The sequence below is a fragment of the Xenia sp. Carnegie-2017 genome, unplaced genomic scaffold, assembly GCF_021976095.1.
Source record: "Xenia sp. Carnegie-2017 unplaced genomic scaffold, XeniaSp_v1 HiC_scaffold_4, whole genome shotgun sequence".
Taxonomy (NCBI): domain Eukaryota; kingdom Metazoa; phylum Cnidaria; class Anthozoa; order Malacalcyonacea; family Xeniidae; genus Xenia; species Xenia sp. Carnegie-2017.
In genome coordinates, this window is record NW_025813504.1 from 4,701,411 (window position 1) to 4,726,980 (window position 25,570).

The following is a 25,570-nucleotide window of genomic DNA, read 5'->3' on the forward strand; positions in this document are numbered from 1 at the left end:
GTATAAAGTGGAGTGAAAAAAACACTAGAACATTGAGTTTTACTTCATGTTTTGCTTTTCTCACGTGCAAATGTCTTTTGTCATATAAATAGTTATGAACCTTTATTTCTAGGTAATTACCATAAAGAAAAATGCAATTCTCTGCAGCTCTACCCTTTAGTACAAACCTTTCCCTCGTTGAAACTGTCGCTAATTTCATGCTGATGATCGCTTCGTAAAATTTTGCACAAAACATGAAAGAATACTGATTATTATCTTGTTTTCTGTTATCTCCCTTTTTTAAAAACAGGATGTTTAATCTTACTTCGACATCCGTTTCAGCAAAACTCATGATAACTAAGAGAGCTACATAACTAGGAACATGCCATTATGACAAAATCATAATAGCAAATCAGGGTTTAGTGTAACACTGAAAGTGTTTGTGCAAGGTAAAGTTATTTTGCAACTAATTGACTTCCTTGGAAAAATGGCCAGTTCTTTTTTCTTGTCTATGCTGGTTGTTTCTGTTGTATTTGCCATTATGTACAGGTAAATTTTAGATGATTTTTAAAATACACCAAGCCTCTTCATAGAGAAAAGATTCAATGTATAAGATTTAAATTGTGTGGGGTTTTGGTTTTGGCTTTTGGCTTTTTTTAAAATTCCCCGCTTCGATTTGCTGCATTTTCTCCTTTTAAAAAGGAAACTGAACAATAGAACTTGGACTGAAACATAAACATGACCGACGGCACGACGAGACGACAATTACATTCAGCGTAATCCAACGTATGCCGAACACTGCTAGATTTGTAGCTAAATGTTTTCTCTAGTTGCTGATATTTTATCATGCACTCTTCTGAATGCTGAAGTAAAAGGAATCACCATAGTAATTTCTTCTTTCTGCCTACAAACTGGAAGCCGTCAAACGAAAGGAAAACATAAAACTGACGGTTCTTGAATAACCAAAATTATTTTCGATTGAATTGTATAAACAAGACAAAAAAAGACCTATTTTTCGTTTGCCCTTAAAGCAGCAGCATACTTGTGGCTACCTAATTCATGCTGATTTAAAAAATCAACCATGTTCATCAGCAGAAACGTCTTTGTCTTTGTTTTTTTTTTGGCAGAAAATTATTGACTATTTTAAACAACCCTTGTTCAGTTAGCTGCAATTGTGTCTTGTAGTCAATCAATCGCGTTAATTTTAATCCGCGTATAATTTTTAACGTATGTGGCTATGAATTGAATGCGAAGTGTAGTTGATTATAAGAGTAGAAAGGGCAAAATGACTGCTGACACGTCTACATAAATTTTTGTGTCTGTTTTTCATCATATTAATGCAATATTAAATATGCAATTATAAGTATATACATATAAACGAACTGGTCTTCTTCATAATGAAATGACACAATTGACATAGTGTATAAATATTATAATCCAAATATTCTCTTATATTTGTATTTCAAAACATGCTATAGGCTTGTTTAGGATGGCAATCGAGGTGTTATTTTACCATGTTTAAATTCAAAATCAATCACGATCTACTTCAATCACCCAGTACAGGCTTAATTATGAATAGATATCAACATATCTTTTTACTGAACCCTTTCCTCTCCCATACAGCGTTGTCGTAAGGCAACAACACGGAAACGATCAAAATTCGAAAGACAAAAATTGGGAAGTAATTAAAGGGTTTACTAATTACGGCATTTGCATTGAAACAATGTCTGTCGACGAGGTAAATTAATTCCATTCCCACCATTAGAAATTTATTGATGATTCTATTGTTGGGCGTGAGTAAAACACGTGATATTATTCTTTAAATTCTATATTCGCTAACTAAATATTGTAAGGTAAAGCAATTACATAGACTAAAATGTAGTTACATAGAAAAATAGACTATGGAAAATTGTGAAGTATAGTAATTTATTAATAACATCGACATACAACATCCAAGTATAAAGCTATTAAAACATACTTTAAGCTGCAAAATTATTTAATTAGTTGCAGCTACTCTCTAGGATGACATTTAGGAAAATATTTATGACACTTTTGATGAGTCATCGAAAATTAATTTTACAATTTTTCCAATGATAGGAATCGCTCTATTTTCAGTTCAACTCGAAAGAAATTTTGCTGAAATAAAATCAAAAGAGCATTACTTCCCTTTGTTATAAGAACATAACATATTTTGATTCTAGGATTTAACAAAACAAATTTTTATTTACAAGAATATATTTCTAATTTACAAGGCATTAAAGTGTTTAAAACACATTTCTTTAAATTGCCTACAACTATTACTCTACCAACGATAAGAGACGTTTAGCAATTAAATTTGTGGCTTCAATGGCATAAGACGTTTGACACATGGGGAAAGAGAGATGCTGTTTTCATTGTAAGAATGTTTTCAATTCTTGATAACAATTGATTTCAAATAAATTTAATACATGCATATATGTACATGTACCTCCATTAATTGATTGAAATTGCCATAGCACTGCCTTCCTTTTCTATACCTTGTTATAGAGAGGCATCTAGTCATGATCACCATTCACAAATAGGATCATTGGAAATGTTTAAACGAGCTTTGAGGACTCGAAGGACCAATAATGATTTAAAAGCATTAATTCAGAAACAACTTCAGCTTCAAAACAAATTTTAACATTCTAAATAAAGGCCTGTTTTGTAAGAAGAATACGAAAGGTAAGTAATGAAAGCATTAAGTTGTCTTTTATTTAACTAATTATATTATTGTGACTTAAATAGATACAAATGATGTATAAAAAATGGAAGATCTATTAAAATTGACGAATAGATAGTTTGCGTGTTACGTTACGCAAACAAAAACTTAGCAAAAGATTTTTCTTTTTTATAATGTAAATTTCAACGAAAATGGCAAACATCTGATTTTCCTTTGACTTCTTGATACGGGGACTAGTTAAAAGGCAATTTTATGATAAGTCAATCCCAATCACTATGCCAAGTATTCTCAGCTACATGTCTAAACTATTTTTCTAATTCTTGGAAGATATCATAACTTCTAACATCAATACGTGCGTAGTAATGTACAAGTCCGATAACCATTGTCTTCAGGTAGTAAAATTTCACGGAAGATTAACTTCTGAAGGTTTTTTACTCCATATAGCTGACACTGCCAATTAAAGTTTACAAGGTTGATATCCATTGCCAACAGTTTATTTTCGTGTACCATCAATGCCTATTGGAAGAAATTCTGTTTCAAAACCTTCCAGAATTTCTTGATTTTTTACAAAATTCCATCAATCGGTCGATTTACCTGTTTTCAAAGAGTAGTTTATGAAAATTGACGACAAATTTCTCTAAAAATAGAAACAGATTAAAGATAACACGTTTATCATGCTATTCTCGGGTAATTGCTACGTTCAAAATTCTTTCTCAGAATATCTCCACATTCAGTTGTTTTCAAATTTCAGACATAATCTAAAATTATCGAAAAATCGCCAATTTTTGGAGGGTGGGGATAGGGGGAAAAGAGGCAGTCATTAGCAAACCTAACCAACTCCTATTATAAATGGGTTTCTAACAAATCGAAATACCCCTGAACTCGACAGTTGTCTAAAAGCTATAAAAAAATTATCTTCATACTAACTCTAAAAAAATATTTCGTTCATTGCTTTTTAGTAGCTAATCTCACGTCATTTTCGTAGTAAAGACGAAACATCAACGACTTTGTGTCATATTCATGTCCAAAATTGTAATAAAAAAGGATATCGTTATTCGGGATTTCTTTCAAAAAGTTAAAAAATTCATTGCATTTTAAAAAAAACTGCCCAAGAAAAATATTTGCTTTGTTGTTATAATAGCAAAACCTTCGAAGCATATATGTTTAAAAACATTTCATGCAAGAAAATTATTTAAATTTCTTTTTGTTTTTTATTCCATGGAACTCAATTCCAATATTTTCTCATAAACAAAACCAAAAATAATTTGTTGAAAAATTCTCTGTTGAAATTGGTTTTAATTTTAAAATACTAAAGCTCAAAGATAACGAATTTGTTGAAAGTTTTACTGTTTTTTTTTTCTAATAAGTTAAAGACTGCGCAGAACTTTACAAGAAAGGAGAAAGAAAAAGTGGTGTGTATCAGATTGATCCTGATGATCAAGGGAGTTTCAATGTATATTGCGACATGAAGACATCTGGTGGTGGTTGGACTGTTTTTCAACGTCGTCTTGATGGTAGTGTTGATTTCTATAGAGGATGGCAGGATTACAAAAATGGCTTTGGGAACTTGAAAACAGAATTCTGGCTTGGATTAGAAAAAATAAACAGATTAACGTCTATAAGTCAAAATAAACTTCGCATTGACATGGAGGATACAGCAGGCAACACAAAATATGCTGAATATGATTTTTTCTCTGTTACAAGTGAAAAACTGAAATACAAGTTAAGCCTTGGAACATATTCAGGTACAAATTACTGCTATATACTTTAGTAATTTTTTTAATCACAATCAATAACTTGACAATGTGTCCAAACTTAAAAAGTTGTGAACGAACAATTTGGTCCAAGGAATAATTTTTCTTTTAATATGATTAACAATGGTATTTGCAATACTTCATACATCTGCATTTATAGTGACATACAGTGGCATCAGACACGTAGACGGGGTGATATTTGTTAGGGGAGGGGAAAAATTGCTAAGTTTATTCTATGATACGTGAAAACAATAGATTGAAAAGAAATTAATACGGCATATCATGCATACATAAATATTGTGACAAGTGGGTGTGCATATAAAATAGGGTTTAAAAATAGGTTTTCAACCCTTACTTTTCCACGTTTTTTGTCCTTCAGTTTTGGTCCATTTGGATGGTTTCAATATTGTTAGGGTAGTTGAGGACAAACTATTGGTTGACGCAGCTGCGGTGTTTTACAATAATCTCTGCAAATTTCAGTCTCGTTGGCAAAGTTACTAGTGAACAACATTTGAAAGTTTGACGGATGTGCAGCACACATGATATCAAATTATGTTATATCAAAACTGAGCATTAAGACACCTGCAAGGTAAAACGTTGCAGCACATAATTTTTGTCATACAAAAGCCAACAACAGTATGGAAACGATATATTTTGGTATTCCATGTACCATCATGTTAGAAATGACTAACATTTAAATTACAAGCCTTTTAAAAAATCTAACATAGGAATTAACAAAGCTTCGAATTATCAATTTGAACTACAATAATCTACTATCTTATATATTTTCATAACAAGTACACGAGTCCTATATTCGTTTTTAGTGTTTAGAGAGGGTTTAATGGCATTAATCTGCTATGTTGCTAAAGTAATTATGGACGATTTTCATTACGGTCGTTTTGCCAGCGAACACGGAGCGGATACTTTTAAGCATTCGTACGCGCGTTTAAAAACAGTCTCCATTAAACTTTTTTGCGCGCGGTAATGTAAAAACTAGTCAAAGATAGTAGCTTTAAATAGAAGACTCTTAACACTGATGTTATTAAGAAGGCGATTACAAAGAAGGAAATTCTATAAAACGACTTTGGATGAGGCAAATCTATTTAGATGGAAAAAGTAAAGGCGAATATCAAACTTTATGCAAATATCAATGTTATTCAACCATGAGCTTTTTTCAAATGTTTCCAAAAAAACCAAGCACATTTGAAGAGCTACTTAGTTTAGTTAGCCCCAGCATCACATGCTGGAAAACACGGCGCGTAGCCATAGGGCTAGACAAAAGGCTGACAATAACACTGAGCTACCTGCTCACTAGTGATGCCTTCATAACTATACCAGCCAGCCTTCTTAAGCGTCTCAACTATTGGTGATTGGTTGATATTATTCACGTGCTCCATGGTTCGCACGACAAGAAAGTCGAAATTTTCAAATTTCAAAGCGTGTGCGCTAACGTCCGTGAAGTCCGAGAAAGCCAATGACGTAGTTTATAGCGCATGCTAAAATGTGTATGCCCTGCGCGCGCGGGCAAAGCAACCGTAAAGGAAATTGGCCTTTATATGTGTCGTAGATCTTGACGAACTCACTAATTAACATACATTTTCCATCGTAATACTGTCATTACATAAACTAAAGGGATTTCCCACCGGATTTGTATTGCTTTGATGCTCCTTACTAATGTTAATTGAATGAGGACTTGTTTGGCCAGCATAGCACGAGCTACATCGTGGACATGTGATTTTATATACAACTCCACTTTCAAGTAGCTTCTTAACTGGTGTTTTTAAAATAAAGCTAAATAAGATCAGATCTATGCCAATTGTGCAAGGTGTTACAATGCTGTTTTGTGAGGGAACAAATTGTATTATTCCGTCATTAATCGCAACGTTGCCTTATTCTTGAAAACAAACTTAAACTTTGGTATTCCTTGGTGCTTTTCAACGAGGTAACACTTTTGTAACCTTGAGTGCACTTGATGACATTCACTTGTAATTTCTTCATAGAATAACGTAGGCAAAATAGTTTCATATAAGTAAACTTGAACGAAATTATCTACAATGAGCCAACAACATGATCTTTGCTTTACATGCTCCCGAAAAATACAATTTTCATTTGGGTCATGCTCTTCGTTATCACTGTAAAACAATGATTCAAACTGACGAGGCAGGAAACAAAAAGCAACTCAACAGTGTTGTTATGATGTGTTGAATATAATATGTGATTTTGTTTGTTCTTTAAAATCGTACATTTTGTTTCTTTTGAAGCCAAAACACAAATACAATATTCTTATAATACTATTCATATTTTGTTCAAGCAATTTTTGGTACTGATGTTTCCAAACTTCACATGGAGTAGATAGCAGTTATATGACTAGTAAATTATTAACATAGTGTAAAGATATATTGTGTTTGAGATGTTATAAACAAAAGTCTTATGCATTGAAATTTCTATTTAGGTTTTGCTTATTTACCCGCACAACTTAGTCGCTCAAATTTCATTCATAGGCACTTAAACAACAAATAACATTGTGTTTTAACGAATACTTAGGAACAGCTGGTGATTCGTTTAAAAGTTCCCACAAGGAATGGCCTTTACTACTAAAGACTCTGACAACGATAAATCTTCTTCAGCAAATTGTGCAGTTATTTATAAAGGCGCATGGTGGTATAATAATTGTCATGCTTCTAATTTAAACGGGATCTATCATCATGGTAAACACTCTTCATACGCTGATGGTATTAACTGGAGGGCATGGAAAGGCTATCACTATTCCTTAAAATCTACATCCATGAAAATAAGGCCTCGTAATTTTTCTGAGGCAGTAATCTTTAAGATGGAAAGAACAATTTTCAGACTTCTTTTACCTTAATATTTCTTATTCTTAGTATATTTTAGTCCAATTTTCAAACTAGTTCAAGAAAATTAGTTTTGATTCGTTTACGTAGATTTTCATTAGACATTTGTTTGCAACATAACTATTATTTTGTTGTTTTTTTTGTAGCTAATTTTTATGAAATATTATTTTCCTTAAATATTCTTTCAATACCGTTCACGCACAACGTCTTTCTTAAAATAGCACTTCATGAGCAAAGCCTAACAGAGGTTTTATTGTCAACGATACTTCACTGCTGCTTTATAAAGTGAAATGTGTGTATGCAAAGTCTTCAATTCGATTCGAGTAATTACTTAATTGTGGACAATCGTAGGTGATATTTGTTGTGAACATTACAATGTCACAGTTTGCCTTAAACAACTTGAAAACAAGAGATGTGTTGAGAGCTTAACTGCATTTTCAAGTGTTATGGTTATTCTTAGATCTCTTACAACCTGTCACTACTTTTCTTACAACATTATCTTTTCTTCATGCTCAAACTGCACAGTTTTAAGTGGATTTTGGCAGACTCTTAATAAATTTGATGCTTTTTGTTTTGTGAAAAGTTTTGTTTATAATGTAGTAGCACACCGAATTTCTTAAGTTTCAGACACGTTTGACAATGACTGTAAGAATTTTGATTTTAAAGAATGATAGTGGAGGTGTGCAGGCATAGTTCCACTTTTTCAAACTGGAGTAGAAGCATTATTACACTCATTTAAATTAGGCGTGGCTCTCACTGCGCATGACATGTATCAATATTACGACGCTTTCCTAAATGTTTTCCTTAATGCTTTCCTTAATGTTTCCTTAATATTAATAATACTTACTTGAAGAAGTCTCACATGGGAGAACACTCTATGATACATTCCATTCTTATAATTAATAGAAATCTCATTTTTTGCACCCCAGAAAACAAAAGATTACACAGATAATATAGTAGATTGCTTAAATAATAATTTTATAAATCTACTTCATTATATTGCCATAAATTCCCCATGTCGTAGCTATTTCTAACATTGTGGTAATCACCTATTTTGTTTTTCGCGTATCTAGAGTTCTCTGATTTGTATACTATACTTTATTAGTAAATATTATGAAGCCACTAGTGTTCGAAATGGAAAACTTTACTGCATATGCACCAACTGTCCAGCTAGCGTAAGTCAAAAATGAGATTCTCACCGAATTTTAGGTTTCATCACAAATCTCTTTGAAGAAGTTTAATCGATGTACAAAAGCATCAAAACATTCTGTCGTATAATTATCAAGTACAAGCTCGTCGATACACATCTACGGTCGTCCTGGATGTAAATTATGTGTTCTTTGAATCGAATTAATATAAACATGTCCAGAGTTCTTTTTAATATCAGTGAATATCTAAAACATGCAACAATACACATACTTATAATGCGATCAACTTTACTGATATAATTAATTTTATCAAACGAGCTGATAGCTGTTTGACTAGAGCCTTCGACGGGCTGTAAAATAAGAGAGAGATTAGCGGTAGTCAAACAGCCGAAATCACTTAATAAAGTAATATCAGTGAGCATTTGATTGCATTATGTTGCAGTTGCACCTTTTCTGCAAATATTGTGAAAATTTTCTTTAACATAAGATCTCGGTAGTCGGTAAAAATTTTTGAATTTACTGTGAAACTTTTCTGCATTGTTGCTTGAAGGCGTAAATTTTCTACATGGAATTCAACTCGTCAAACTCTTTATCTGTCGCGTTTATTGTCGACATTAATTTGGCACCTGTTCTTTGCCTTTTCAGAAGATTTGCACTTTCTTCGACGTTATGTATGCCATTAAGCAGTATTCCTAAACAGCCCTTGCACTCTGGTTCGGCCGAAATGAACAAACCTGAAATAAATTGTGCCATTATAAAACAATTGATGATCACGAATAAATCACAATAACTCGACTGAATTTAAGACTCACTTTAGCTCGAGTTATGAACTTTAGTGCTTATAGAGATATGAGGCACAGATAGTCAATTTAACTATAATTTAATGAATGGTATATGAATTTTCATTTTGATGAGGCTAATTTTTGTATTTGTTTTACAATATTTTTCCGCTTTCATTTGTAAAAAGGTCACCACGTTATATGTAGAGGGTAAGTTCCCATCCCCAACTATTTGCAACTTGCAATTCATCCATGTTGAAATAAAATCTGGCATAATTATAATTAGAGCATCTGGTCAAAATAACATTTGCAAGTTTAACACCAAGTTTATTGCAATACTTCATACAGTGTTTTTTACGAATAACACCTGCAGCTCAACAACCTGAGAGCGTAAGCTTTTTTGGGTGGGGAAGTTGGGTCTCCTTTCCTGTAGTGACGTCCCTATAAGTGGAGCTATTGTAAAGCGGTAAAGGTTACGAAGGTTGTGCAATGTTAACGTTGTGGTTGACTTTTCAAATTTTCTCCATTGCACATGTATTTTATTTTAGTTTTTTTCCCTCGTCGCCACAAAAAATTTGCCTCCATCTCTTTAAAAACTGCCTTTTAACTCCCCACTCCACAAAAAGTCTAGTTGAAGCCATTGCCCACTCCGCTTGCCTTTATGTTCATTGGTTTCATAACTCCTTCAAACGACATCCCATGGGTAGAAAACTTTAGTCAAACAGAATGCTTAATGTAAAACCAGGTACCTCATACAGTGGTCGTTAACAGGTACCTGGAAAACCAATTTTTAAAAAATGATACATAGTAAAAAAAAACTTAAAGCTGCAAAAAAATATACGGTCAGGCTTAAAACGTTTGCAAATAAACCAGATTACCTCCTTTATTTTATGTTTTGTAAATTCTATATTCCTTGCATCAGTTACAATTAAGATATGTGGTACAATTGATAAGTCTGTAAGAAGATCGTCTTCCAATCGACTAATGAGCAACTCAGTTACGTCTTGGGAAATTAATAAGTTATAATCACTTATTAGAATAGATATCATTTGATACAATAAAAACTAGTTAAATTTTAAAATTATAATAAATTATAATAGTCTTCATAAAATTTATGATGTTAACATGTACAATTGACCGTCAATCAACATAAGAGAAAAAAATTGAACTTTGAAACTAATTACCAGATAATGATTGGACTTCCTTATCAGCCAGACCACTCCACGATATTATAATAATGATGAAAATTTTGAAAAAGAAAACATATCTCCTTAAAGGGGCTTTTTCGCACAGCCTTGCGTAATTAAAGAAAGATATACCAAAAAGCCATTGTCGAAAGATACTATTTTAATAGCATGGTTTTGAAAAGTAGTGATGTTCTTCATCTTTGTTTCGGTTAATTTAATTTAGAGTATACTACAATAAGTGAAGTTACGTAAAAACTTGGATTAATACATTAACAGTTACGACAACCTCTTTGCAAGCAGTCTCAGCGTTCCAGATGCACGCTTAAAGTTTATTTAAAAGTTAGAATCCAGATTGAAAGTACTATTCAATTCCAACCCAAGATTATTATATTCTTTTGTCTCATATATTTTTTCACTCAGCATGGTAGTAAATAGAAAATACGTCGTTTAACTTTACCTTCCTTACTGAATTTTGTTTGATTGCTGTCTAAATCTTCACCATTCCCATAAAGAACTATATCATCTGCATTTTTAAGGATTTTTGAATAATTTAGCGCTTGCGTAGTATCAATAAAAAACACTGTATAAATAAGAGAGGAATAATTGTGAAATCTTGGGAAACACCAGTTAATACTTTATTACTCTTTGACAAACAGCCATCTTAACTATATATTATAACTGTTGTTTGAGAAAATAAGCGTGGCTGCTGTCAACAAAAGACAGTTACTTCTACAAAGCTTAAAAAACACCCCTAATTGCTAACTATTTGATTCGTCGTAAAAGAAAGGTTAGGATTCCTACAAAACGGAGATTTTATGTGAGAAAGCTCTTTCGCGGAAAGCCAATAAAATGTTTTCAACTTGCAAGCAAAATAATGCATTCAATAGTAGAATGAATTTAAGTTTGTCGCGTTTCTCTTGAGCTATTCGCGAGCGCACAAGTGCTATTGACCTTTCGAGCTTGACATTTTGCACAGACGTAATTTAATGAACGTGTGAGCATTTTGCGCTACAGCGTATGAACGTATAGATGCATGCGTGCTTCTTAGCTATTCTTCTTGCCTAGCCGAGTTTCCCGTTCAATCCTGCTCATATGGTACAACGAGAAACTCAATTTGCCGAGATCTCACCACTGTTATCAAAGGAAGTTACTCTGATGTCTCATGTAAAGAGTCAGTCAAGTTAATCAAGTCATTAATAAAACAGACGAGAACATGGTGCTGCATGCCGAGCTACTCGCCTAGTCGTGTATCTCGGCTCCATATAAACAGGCCTCAAATCTTATTCCTTGGAAATTCATAACCAAATGGTACTGTTGAAGTGTTATTTTAAATATGAAATTGAAAGTCAAAGTTTATTTTGCCTAACAGTCTAGCACTGGAAACTTATAGAAGAAATGAAATTTCTAAGATCGTATTTGCAGGAACAAACAAGATTGTAATTGAGGAGAGGGCGGGGGATTCATATGTGCGAAATAAATTCCACCGAGAGCAATAAATTTCATTATCATTAGTAAGGCATTTTATGCAGCATGAAAATTATATAGTTTGAAAATTTGGTGTTTTATAGTCAACATATTTTGTGCATTAGTTATTGCATAAATTAATTCCCTGGAATCTTGAAAACAAGAGAAGTAAGCTTTCTTTCGACATGACATATATCCTATTTGATTTTAAGTCGTTTAGAAGTTAGGGCTAGCACGGAGATTTTGTTGTGAATTAAAGTTGACATATCAGAAATTGCTCGTTGTGAATACTGATTATGAGGTGTTGTCAAGGGTTGCTTAATAAAGAAAAGTTTACAGTTGAAGGCAGCTGTTTGTGTTTTGTATCAGGCATTTTATGCAAAAACGATGGATATATTCTGGAAACATAAATGGCCTTGTCATAGTGATGTGTGGATAACATATCATGGTGATGATATTAAGCGTCATTGGTGGTGCTCTCCGTGAATATGCTTTCGACAACAAAGTAGTTGCTGAAGGCTCAATTGAAAAACTGTTGATTTGGAAGCAGTGCGTTTTCACAAGTTGACATACTAAGCACTAATGACACTTATTTTGTAGAAGTTTGTACATCGAGTTAGTGATATGTCACTAGGCCTATTTAGAGCAACTGAAACTTGATCTGAATCAAGAAGGGCTTAGCAATGTGTTACATAGTGATACGTTCCTCAAGCGAGAGAAACAGTTTAATGCATGTGTTCATGACATCAAGAAAAGTGGAACTGATTTAGCATGAGACTGTCTAACATACATCGACCTATACAAAGTTCTACTCAATTTAATTTACGCTACACGCACGAGTTAATGAGATCCTTATGTTGTGTGCATCAAAGAAGTCATCAATTGAGCATTTGCATAAGACCTGCAATAATGACACTTACTGATCGGACAAACATACTCAAAGCGCATTTTAATAATTTAAACAAAGCAATTTGTAATTTTTTTTCAATAGAGAAAACAAAACTCACTTTTTTTCCGAATGAGCGTACATTAAGCGCATGTTTTTATAAATAAACAAAGATTGATTTCAACAGCTTTGTAATAAAATCAAAATCTTTCAATAGAAATCGATCTGGCATAATTTCGATATCAAAAATGTTAGAAGAGTGACCGCAGCATTCTCAGAGGACTTTCGACCAAATTTCTGAATCCTTTTTTTCTCTCTTTCAGTTAATGATTGAATCAGGGGCAGCATAATATCGATAATTGGGGGTGGGGGAGTATTTACATATGGATTTTCTTCTTTAGTATTTTCTATTGAAATCAAGTGTGTTTATGGATTAAATGTTGAACGTCGCTTCCGAAGTAAATAGCGCGCTTTTACTGGCCCAGAAAAATTTTTAAACCTAATAAGCCAGCATTCATTTTTACACAACTACACAACAAAATATGCCGTAAAGGTTTTGTAGAATTCTTGAAGCAGATTAAAAATCTATGGACGAGGTGGACAAATAGCATTGAGAACCGAGTTTTATTATATGAATTACGCATTTCAATATGTAAGCATTTCGAAAAGTAATCAAATACGTGTGTTGCTTTTCTCAAGTGAAAATGTCTTATGCCATGCATGCATGCAATAAATATTTTATAAATCTATCTTGCTTAGTTGTTAACAAAAAATATATACAATCATTTGCCTTTTAGTTGAAACTTCACCTTTGTTTAATCTATCACTTTATACTGACGGTGGTGAGTGATATTTTGCTCATAAAATGATGAAATACTTATTAAATATTTTCTAGTATGATGTAATCTAAATTTTTTGTCAACATCCGTTTCAGCCTAATTCATGATAGGTAAGAGAGCTACACTAATAGAAATATTCCATTATGACAATATTATAATTGCAAAACAGTGTTTGGCGTCACACTAAAGGTGTTTGTGGTGAGGTTATAATTGTTTCGCAACGAATTTTCTCAGGAAAGATGGCCTGTTCTTTTTTCGTAATTTTCAATACTGGTAGTTGCTTTTGTATTTGTAGTGTGCACAGTGTACAGTTACTGAACCATAAATTATTTTCAGAATACATTAGATTTTTCATTGTATAAAGGATGTCTTGTGTTTTTTGTTGCATGAATATGATTGAGAGCTTTGTGGTTATGATTTGCAAAAACGTTTTTTTGTTTTGGTTTTGTTTTTTGGGATTGATTGGCTCAGAAACGTTTTAGGTCATAATGAAAAACATTCCATACGACGTAATTTTCAAAATATGTCAAAAATATATACCGAAGAAAACACCACTGAGAGTTTTGATATTAGATAATAAAATGCAGTAAACGTTTTTTACAATTCCAAACGCGATGTAGGAAAGTATAAGGTGGAGTGTAAAAACACTAGAACATTGAGTTTTACTTCGTGCTTTGCTTTTCTCGCGTGCAAATGTCTCATGTCATATAAATACTTATGAACCTTTATTTCTAGGTAATTACCATAAAGAAAAATTCAATTCTCTGCGGCTCTCCCTTTAGTACCAACCTTTCCCTCGTTGGAACTGTTGCTAACTTCATGCTGATGATCGCTTCCTAAAATTTTGCACAAAACATGATAGAATACTGATTATTATCTTGTTTTCTGTTATCTCTCTTTTTTAAAAACAGGATTGTTTGATCTTACTTCGACATCCGTTTCAGCAAAACTCATGATAACTAAGAGAGCTACATAAATAGGAACATGCCATTATGACAAAGTCATAATAGCAGATCAGGGTTTAGTGTAACACTGAAAGTGTTTGTGCGAGGTAAAGTTATTTTGCAACTAATTGAATTCCTTGGAAACATGGCCAATTCTAATTTCTTGTCTATGCTGGTTGTTTCTGTTGTGTTTGCCATTCTGTACAGGTAAATTTTAGCTGATTTTTAAAATACACTGCCTCTTCATAGTGAAAAGATTCAATGCATAAGATTTAAATTGCAGAAATTTTGTTGTGTGGGTTTTTGGTTTTGGCTTTTGGCTTTTTTAAAAATTCCCCGCTTCGATTTGCCGTATTTTCTCCTTTTAAAAAGGAAACTGAACAATACAATTTGAACTCAAACGTAAACATGACCGAGGGCACGACGAGACGAAAATCACATTCAGCGTAATCCAACGTATGCCAAACACTGCTAGATTTGTAGCTTAAATGTTTTCTCTGGTTGCTGACATTATATCATGCACTTTTCTGAATGCTGAAGTAACAGAAATCACCATAGCAATTTGTTCTTTCTGCCTACAAGCTGGAAGCCGTCAAACGAAAGGAAAACATCAACTGACGGTTCTTTAATGATCAAAATTATTTTCGATTAAATCGTATAAACAAGACCAAAAAAGACCTATTTTTCGGTTGCCCTAAAAGCAGCAGCATACTTGTGGCTACCTAATTCATCCTGATTTAAAAAATCAACCATGTTCATCGGAAGAAGCTAACACAAGCAGTTTATCCAGACGTCTTTGTCTTTGTTTTTTTCTTGGCAGAAAATTATTGACTATTTTAAACAACCCTTGTTTAGTTAGCTGCGGTTGTGTCTTGTAGTCAATCAATCACGATAATTTTGTTCCGCGTATAATTTTTAACGTATGTGACTATGAATTGAATGCGAAATGTAGCTGATTATTTAAGAGTAGAAAGGGCAAAATGACTGCTGACACGTCTACATAAATTTTTGTGTCTGTTTTTCATCATATTAATGCAATATTAAATATGCAATTATAAGCATATACATATAAACGAACTGGTCTTCTTCATAATGAAATGACACAATTGACATAATGTATAAGTATTATAATCCAAATTTTCTCTTATATTAGTATTTCAAAAACATGCTATAGGCTTGTTTAGGATGGCAATCGAGGTGTTATTTTACCATGTTTAAACTCAAAATCAATCACGATCAACTTCAAGCACCCAGTACAGGCTTAATTATGAATAGATATCAACATATCTTTTTTACTGAACCCTTCCTCTCCCATACAGTGTTGTCGTAAGGCAACAACACGGAAACGATCAAAAATTCGAAAGACAAAAAATTGGGAAGTAATTAAAGGGCTGACTAATGACGGCATTTGCATTGAAACAATGTCTGTCGACGAGGTAAATTAATTCCATTCCCACCATTAGAAATTTATTGATGATTCCATTGTTGGGCGTGAGTAAAACACGTGATATTATTCTTTAAATTCTATATTCGCTAACTAAATATTGTAAGGTAAAGCAATTACATAGACTAAAATGTAGTTACATAGGAAAATAGACTATGGAAAATTGTGAAGTATAGTAATTTATTAATAACATCGACATACAACATCCAAGTATAAAGCTATTAAAACATACTTTAAGCTGCAAAAATTATTTAATTAGTTGCAGCTACTCTCTAGGATGACATTTAGGAAAATATTTATGACACTTTTGATCAGTCATCGAAAATTAATTTTACTATTTTTCCAATGATAGGAATCGATCTATTTTCAGTTCAACTCGAAAGAAATTTTGCCGAAATAAAATCAAAAGAGCATTACTTCCCCTTTGTTATAAGAACATAACATATTTTGATTCTAGGTTTTAACATACACAAATTTTTATTTACAAGAATATATTTCTTATTTACAAGGCATTAAAGTGTTTAAAAACGCATTTCTTTTAATTGCTTACAACTATTACTCTAACCAACGATAAGAGACGTTTAGCAATTAAATTTGTGGCTTCAATGACATAAGACGTTTGACATATGGGGGAAAGAGAGATGCTGTTTTCATTGTAAGAATGTTTTCAATTCTTGATAACAATAGATTTCAAATCAATTTAATACATGCATATACGTACATGCGCCTCCACTAATCTATTGAAATTGCCATAGCACTGCCTGGCTTTATTCCCCTTCCTTTTTTTAAACCTTATTATAGAGAGGCATCTAGTCATGATCACCATCCACAAACCGGACCAATGGGCATGTTTAAACGAGCTTTGAGGACTCGAAGGACCAATGATGATTTAAAAGCATTAATTAAGAAACAACTTCAACTTCAAAAACAAATTTTAAACATTCTAAATTAAGGCCTGTTTTGTAAGAATAATACGAAAGGTAAGTGAATGAAAGTATTAAGTTGTCTTTTTATTGAACTAATTATATAATTGTGTCTTAAATAGATACAAATGATGTATGAAAAATGGAAGATCTATTAAAATTGAAGAATAGATAGTTTGCGTGTTACGTTACGCAAACGAAAACTTAACAAAAGATTTTTCTTTTTCATAATGTAAATTTCAACGAAAATGGCAAACATCTGATTTTCCTTTGACTTCTTGACACGGGGACTAGTTGTAAATCCAATTTTATGATAAGTCATATCCCAATCACTATGCCAAGTATTCTCAGCTACGTGTCTAAATTATTTTTCTAATTCTTGGAATATATCATAACTTCTAACATCAATACGTGCGTAGTAATGTACAAGTCCGATAAGCATTGTCATCAGGTAGTAAAATTTCACGGAAGATTAACTTCTGAAGGTCTTTTTTACTCCATATAGCAGACAATGCCAATTAAAGTTTACAAGGTTGATACCCATTGCCAACAGTTTATCTTCGTGTACCATCAATGCCTAGTGGAAGAAATTCTGTTTCAAAAAACCTTCCAGAATTTTTTGATTTTTTACAAAATTCCATAAATCGGTCCATTTACCTGTTTTCAAAAAGTAGTTTATGAAAATTGACAACAAAAATCTTTAAAAATAGAAACAAATTAAAGACAATATGTTTATGCATGCTATTCCCGGGGTAATTGCTATGCTCCAACATTCTTTCTCCGAATTTCTCTACATTCAGTTGTTTTCATATTTCAGACATATGCTAAATTTACCGAAAATTGCCAATTTTGGGGGGGTGAGGATAGGGGGGAAAGGGCCAGTCGTTAGCAACCCTAAACAACTCCTATTATAAATGCGTTTTTAACAAATCGAAGTACCCTGAACTCGACAGTTGTCTAAAAGCTATAAAAAACTATCTTTGTACTAACTCTAAAAAAATATTTCGTTTGTTGCTTTTTAGTAACTAATATCACGTCATTTTTGTAGTAAAAACGAAACATCAACGACTTTGTGTCATATTCATGTCCAAAATTGTAATAAAAAATGATGTCGTTATTCGGGATTTCCTTCAAAAAGTTAAAAAATTCATTGCATTTAAAAAAAGCTGCCTAAGAAAAATATTTGCTTTCCTGTTATAATAGCAAGACCTTCGAAACATATATGTTTAAAAACATTTCATGCAAGAAAATTATTTAAATATCTTTTTGTTTTTTACTCCATGTAACTCAACTCCAATATTTTCTCATAAACAAAACCTAGAAATAATTTGTTGAAAAAATTCTCTGTTGAAGTTGGTTTTAATTTTAAAATACTTAAGCTCAAAGATAACGAATTGGTTGAAAATTTTACTGTTTTTTTTTTCTAATAAGTTAAAGACTGCACAGAGCTTTACAAGAAAGGAGAAAGAAAAAGTGGTGTGTATCAGATTGATCCTGATGATCAAGGGAGTTTCAATGTATATTGCGACATGAAGACATCTGGTGGTGGTTGGACTGTTTTCCAACGTCGTCTTGATGGTAGCATTGATTTCTATAGAGGATGGCAGGATTACAAAAATGGCTTTGGGAACTTGAAAACAGAATTCTGGCTTGGATTAGATAAAATAAACAGATTAACGTCCTTAAGTCAAAACAAACTTCGCATTGACATGGAGGATACAGCAGGCAATACACAATATGCTGAATATGAATTTTTTCTCTGTTACAAGTGAGAAACTGAAATACAAGTTAAGCCTTGGAACATATTCAGGTAAAAATTACTGCTATTTACTTTAGTAATTTTTTTAATCACTTTTTAATATAACTTGTAAACTTAACTTGACAATGTGTCCAAACTTAAAAAGTTGTGAACGAACAATTTGGTCCAAGGACTAATTTTTCTTTTCAATATGATTAACACTGGTATTTGCAATACTTTATACATCTTCATTTATAGTGACATACAGGGGCATCAGACACGTAGACGGGGTGATATTTGTTAGGGGAGGGGGAAAAAATTCCTATGTTTATTTTATGATACGTGAAAAACAGCAGATTGAAAAAGAAATTAATACGGCATATCATGCATACATAAATATTGTGATCAAGTGGGTGTGCATATAAAAATAGGGTTTAAAAAATTGGTTTTAAACCCTTACTTTTCCCTGTTTTTGGTCCTTCAGTTTTGGTCCATTTGGATGGTTTCAATATTGTTAGGGTAATTGAGGACAAACTATTGGTTGACGCAGCTGCGGTGTTTTACAATAATCTCTGCAAATTTCAGTCTCGTCAGCAAAGTTACTTGTGAACAACATTTGAAAGTTTGACGGATGTTTGCAGCCCACGTGATATCAAATTATGTTATATTAAAAACTGAGCATTAAGAAATCTGCAAGGTAAAAATATTGCAGCACATAATTTTTGTCATACAAAAGCCAATAACAGTATAAAAACGATATATTTTGGTATTCCATGTACCATCTTGTTAGAAATGACTAACATTTAAGTTGCAAGCCTTTTAAAAATCTAACATAGGAATTAACAAAGCTTGGAATTATCAATTTAAACTACAATAATCTACTATCTTATATAGTTTCATAACAAGTACACGAGTCCTACATTCCTTTTTAGTGTTTAGAGAGGGTTTAATGGCATTAATCTGCTATGTTGCTAAAGTCATTAAGGCCGATTCCCATTACAGTCATTTTGCCAGCGAACACGGAGCGGATACTTTTAAGCATTCGTATGCGCGTTTAAAAACAGTCTCATTAAACTATTTTGCGCGCGGTAATGTAAAAACTTGTCAAAGATAGTAGCTTTAAATAGAAGACTCTTGACACTTAAATTATTAAGACGGCGATTGCAACGAAAGAAATACAGAAAACGATTTTGGGCGAGGAAAATCTATTTAGATGGAAAAAGTAATGGCGAATATCACACTTTAGGCGAATATCAATGTTATTCAGCATAATCTATTTTCAAATGTTTCCAAGGAAACAAAGTACATTTGAAGAGCTACTTGGTTTAGTTATTCCCAGCATCACATGCTGGAAAACAAGACACGTAGACATAGGACAAGACGACAGACTGACAATAACACTGAGGTACCTGGTCACTGGTGATGCTTTTATAACTATACCAGCCAGACTTCCCTTAGCGACTTAACTCTTGGTGATTGGTTGATATCATTCATGTGTTCCATGCTTCCCACGATAAGAAAGTCGAAATTTTTCAATTTTTAAAGCGTGTGCGCAAGCGTCCACAAAGTCCGAGAGAAGCCAATGACGTAGTTTATAGCGCATGCTAAAACGTGTATGCCCTGCACGCGCTAGCAAAGCGACCGAAATGGAAATTGGCCTTTAAGTGAGTCGTAGATCTTGACGAACTCTCTAATTAACATACATTTTCCATCCTAAAACTGTCATTACATAAACTAAAGTGATTTACACGGGACTTGTTTTGCTATGATGCTCCTTATTACACTGAAGTAACTGACATCTTGTTTGGCCAGCATAGCACGAGCTACATCGTGGACATGTGATTTTACATACAACTCTATATTGAAGTAGCTTCTTAAATGGTGTTTTTAACATAAAGCCAATTAAGATCAGATTTATGCCAATTGTGACAGTTGTTAAAAAGCTGCTTTGTGAGGGACCAAACTGTGTAATCCCGTTATTAATCGCAACGATGCCTTATTCTTGAAACAAACTAAATTTTGGTATTCCTTGGTGCCTTCTAACGAGGTAACACTTTTGTAGCCTTGAGTGCACTTGATGACATTCACTTGTTAATTTCTTCATAGGATAACGTAGGCAAATAGTTTCATATAAGTTAACTTGAATGAAATTATTTACAATGAGCCAACAACATGATCTTTGCTTTACATGCTCCCGAAAAATACAATTTTCATTTGGGTCATGCTCTTCGTTATCACTGTAAAACAATGATTCAAACTGACGAGGCAGGAAACAAAAAGCAACTCAACAGTGTTGTTATGATGTGTTGAATATAATATGTGATTTTGTTTGTTCTTTAAAATCGTACATTTTGTTTCTTTTGAAGCCAAAACACAAATACAATATTCTTATAATACTATTCATATTTTGTTCAAGCAATTTTTGGTACTGATGTTTCCAAACTTCACATGGAGTAGATAGCAGTTATATGACTAGTAAATTATTAACATAGTGTAAAGATATATTGTGTTTGAGATGTTATAAACAAAAGTCTTATGCATTGAAATTTCTATTTAGGTTTTGCTTATTTACCCGCACAACTTAGTCGCTCAAATTTCATTCATAGGCACTTAAACAACAAATAACATTGTGTTTTAACGAATACTTAGGAACAGCTGGTGATTCGTTTAAAAGTTCCCACAAGGGAATGGCCTTTACTACTAAAGACTCTGACAACGATAAAGCTTCAGCAAATTGTGCAGTTATTTATAAAGGCGCATGGTGGTATAGTAACTGTCATGCTTCTAATTTAAACGGGATCTATCATCATGGTAAACACTCTTCATACGCTGATGGTATTAACTGGAGGGCATGGAAAGGCTATCACTATTCCTTAAAATCTACATCCATGAAAATAAGGCCTCGTAATTTTTTCTGAGGCAGTAATCCTTTAAGATGGAAAGAACAATTTTCAGACTTGTTTTTACCTTAATATTTCTTATTCTTAGTATATTTTAGTCCAAATTTGAAATTAGTTCAAGGAAATTAGTTTTGATTCGTTTACGTAGATTTTCATTAGATGTTTGTTTGCAACATAGCTATTATTTTGTTGTTTTTTTTTGTAGCAAAATTTTTAAGAAAAATCATTTTCCTTAAATATTGTTTTAATACCTTTCACGCACAACGTCTTTCTTAAAATAATTCTTCATGAGCAAATCCTAACAGAGGTTTTATTGTTAACGATACTTCACTGCTGCTTTATAAAGTGAAATGTGATGATGCAAAGTATTCACTTCGATTCGTGTAATTATGTAATTTCGGACGATTGTAGGTGATATTGTGAACACTACAATGCCAGAGTTTGCCTTAAACAGCTTGAAAAGAAGAGATGTGTTGAGAGCTTAAATGCATCTTCTAGTGTTATGGTTATTCTTACATCTCTTTCAAGCTCTCACTACTTTTCATTTAACATTAAATATTCTTCATGCTTAAACTGCACAGTTTTTAAGTGGTTTTTGGCAGACTTAATAAATTTGATTTTTTTTTGTTTTGTAAAAAAGTTTCGTTTTCAATTTAGTAACACACCGAATTTCTTAAGTGTCAGACACGTTTGAAAATGTCTATAAGAGCTTTGATTTTAAATAATGATAGTGGAGGAGTGGAGGCTTAATTACACCTTTTGAAACTGGAGTAGAAGCAATATTACACCCATTTAAATTGGGCGTGGCTCTCATTGCGCATGACATGTATCAACATTACGACGCTTTCCTTAATGTGCATTTTGATAATACTTACTTGAAGAAGTCTTACATGGGAAAACACGCTATGATCACCCGTTTCGCTCATTCTAAATGGGTATTACTCAGAGTTCTAAATTTTAGAATGCGGAAGATAGCCAATTTAGATTGCTTTCTGTGCAATCTAAAGGCTATGTTTGTCTCTCCTGACCTCAATATCTCTGGGCACTGTTAGTGTGAGACAGACAGAAAAGATGGCGCTTAGTTGGAGCGGCAATCGCAGGGTAAAACCATACTCTTTGACTGTGAAGACATACTCTGCTGCTTAGTAGGAAAAATATTTCTCTCTCTCCTAATGTTGTTCTTCCAGTTCGTACGATCGATACATTTGAAGGCTTTCAAGAAAACCTTAACGAAGCTACAAATAATTTACGTGGAATTGGATCTCGATATGAAAGGAGGAGAGTGAATGAAACGAATCCTGGAAGTGTTTGCAAAATAATTTAGTAAAGTCGTACATCGAAAATTGTGCCATGTTACCAGGAAAACTCTGCGTAAAATGTGTAGAAGATGGGATACCAGCAAAGAAAGCAGAAATTAGATGTCGTGATTGCGGTCACGGACAGTTCTACTGTTTTGAGTGTGCGGAATCCCTTCATCGAACGAGGAATGTTTTCCATTTGGTTGAAATATGGAAGTAAGCTTAATTCTTTCTGGCGGCACAATGAATCCCTATAAAATTTGCCTGCCAGCAAAACATAATCAAGTTAACTCGTCTATTAGAAGGCAATTCTAGGTGATTATTTCCAAAGTCAATTCTTCAGATGAAATATTTTGCTTTTTACATTTGGATTTGGCTTGTTAAGCTCTAGTATTCATCAAATGCTGGCAATTTTTACAACCATGTCTTAACTCTAAAGTAACAATCTGTAGTATTTTGTATTAAAACTATCAATCATTTTCAAGAAGGATATGCTGCTATATGCTGTGCATGGTGCCTTATGGAATGTATACATGTTCTGATGCTTAAATAACTACTCTTTAGACTGATTGTGAAATGTTTGTTCCATTACTTTATGGTGGTATATTACGTGACAGTCAGCATGCTAACTGCTCTTCAACACAATCACATACTATAATATGTGGATGGAAAAGGTACAGTATGGCAACAATGACAGTTATTTTGACTTTGACTACATGTAAATGTGTATATGTTAGTAATACTGTTAAGTATTAATATTTAGGCCAATAATTTCTATTTTAATTATTTGCATATCAATTAATCCAATTTTTATTCTCATACAAAATTTAGGTCGGCAGCATTTAAAAATTGTTGAATTCTGTCAGTGTATTAAGGATGTGGAAAAACTAATTAAACTCCAGCTGTGGCCAGGCTCATCTTCTAAACCCAAAATTGCATTTCACTTTGACTTCATGGATTTTGCTGAAAAATTCTTGCTCGAGAGCCATGTATCCTTGCACAAATTTTGCAGCACTGTTGAAGTTGAATATCCTGAAATGCTACATAGACTGGTATGTATTTCTCATAAACCTGAATTGTGTACCCATGTGATAGTCTACCCATCAAATAGTGGAAATAGAGGGGTTGTACTTTGCAAAAAATTTTATTGAATCACTGTTATTTACAAACAACATAAGTAATGCGTATTTGCCTCAAATAAGATAAGAGCACATTCAAATTGTACATGAAGTTTCCTTTGCTGTTATGACTTTGTGTATTTAACCTTATTTTATTTTTGAAACAAATGCACAAGTTTACTAGGTGCTCATTTTATTCTTTTTAAGGTCAAAAACATATATAATGTGTTAAACAATGGATCATTCGATGAATATAACAGGTATGTTATATGTTATAAAACAAAAGTCTATTTACAGTTATTGTAGACCTAATAGTTAGATTATATGTGTAGATTAGTACAGTCTAGCCTGTTTTAAGTACACACCATTGGACAACAGACTAGTGTCAGCTTAATGAAAGTGTCAGCTTGATTGAGGTTTCATCATTATACTTTCATCATTATTAGTTATATGAGATTAAGTTTTGGATTTTACACAGTATCTGCTTAGTACAGGGTCATTTGATACAAGAGGTTTGACTGTATATATTATATCATTTAAGAATTTTATTTTTTTTTCAGATCTTTCAAACACCAAGTCAGATCATTAAAGTTCATACAGAAAGACCTGATTGATTATAGAAATTGCCCTCTTTGCCCACAAGTCAGTATTTGATTTCTTTTTTTCTACTGTTTGCTTTGTGAACTATCTTAAATTATATGTTTTTTTGTCACATATATTATCAGAACATTTAAAGTTGTTGTGAAATATGAAGTGTTACATGTTTAGCATAAAATTCGTTTCATTTTATTAAAGAGCTTTGTTTGCTTTAGACTGGTGAGTTAGGTGTGGCCATTCATTCCATGGATGCTTGCTTTAGTCTAACTCATAAAAAGTTGGCGAGGAATAGTTTTGTGTTCCAAACCATGGCTGCTGCCTTAAGTTTGCTGATCAGGATGAAGTAGATGATTTTGTTGATGATTATATAAGTCTAATAACAAAGAGGAGAAGTAATGTGCATGATGAAGGACTTTGAAGCCTATTCAAAAGTATTCTGGAAAGGGAGGGAGTGAATAGTTTGAAAACAAACTTTATTTGTAGTCAATGAAAAGCAATGCCAAAGCCAGCTATTTTACATTGCAAATATTTTTGTATTCAATCACTGGAAAAACAATGAATGGATTTGATTTTCTAAAGAAATTATTAACAATTTTGCTGAAAATTTGCATCGTAAGAGTAAAAGATTGGGCAGGCTTCGCCCTGAGAAAAGTGGGTCTATGCTTCATGCAGGTCCATGGGCCCTGATACATACGTAGTAGCTACGTGGATTTAAAATCAAAATTACAAACAGCCAATTTTTCTTTCCTTCAATTTATCATGTTTATACATGGTCTATGTCTTGATTGTGTAAACTGTCAGGTTTACGTAATTATCAATATTAAAGATTGTTTGTATGAAGTGCGTGTTTGAAATTGAATGAAGATATGATCTTCACTTTGTTGGACAATTTAAGCAATTGTCTCATTAAATAATTGTTTCAAATTATCAATATGGTGATCTTTGATTAGGTGGGCTATGGACAACAATCGTCGGGTTATAATTTCTTTTGCTGTGTCAATTTTGAAATAAAGGGACAA

The 25,570-nt window shown here is 32.8% G+C and overlaps 2 protein-coding genes and 1 pseudogene across 2 annotated transcripts; all 3 read left to right on the forward strand.

Moving 5' to 3' along the window:
• The first annotated feature begins 520 nt into the window (after positions 1-520).
• On the forward strand, positions 521-7,300 carry LOC124455892 (annotated as a pseudogene).
• An 8,201-nt stretch (positions 7,301-15,501) lies between these two features.
• Positions 15,502-21,775, forward strand: LOC124455420 (ryncolin-1-like). The gene is given in 5 exon segments (XM_047006067.1): positions 15,502-15,969; positions 16,779-16,957; positions 18,332-18,648; positions 18,650-18,710; positions 21,288-21,775. Coding segments are annotated over 3 exon segments (549 nt in total). The 5' UTR covers positions 15,502-15,969; positions 16,779-16,957; positions 18,332-18,429; the 3' UTR covers positions 21,557-21,775.
• Positions 21,776-23,671: 1,896 nt separating this feature from the next.
• LOC124455893 lies at positions 23,672-24,898 on the forward strand. The gene is made up of 4 exons (XM_047006503.1): positions 23,672-23,888; positions 24,162-24,214; positions 24,515-24,596; positions 24,767-24,898. The coding sequence occupies exons 1-4, from the start codon at positions 23,790-23,792 to the stop codon at positions 24,896-24,898; spliced, it is 366 nt and encodes a 121-aa protein (XP_046862459.1). The 5' UTR covers positions 23,672-23,789.
• Positions 24,899-25,570: the final 672 nt, after the last annotated feature.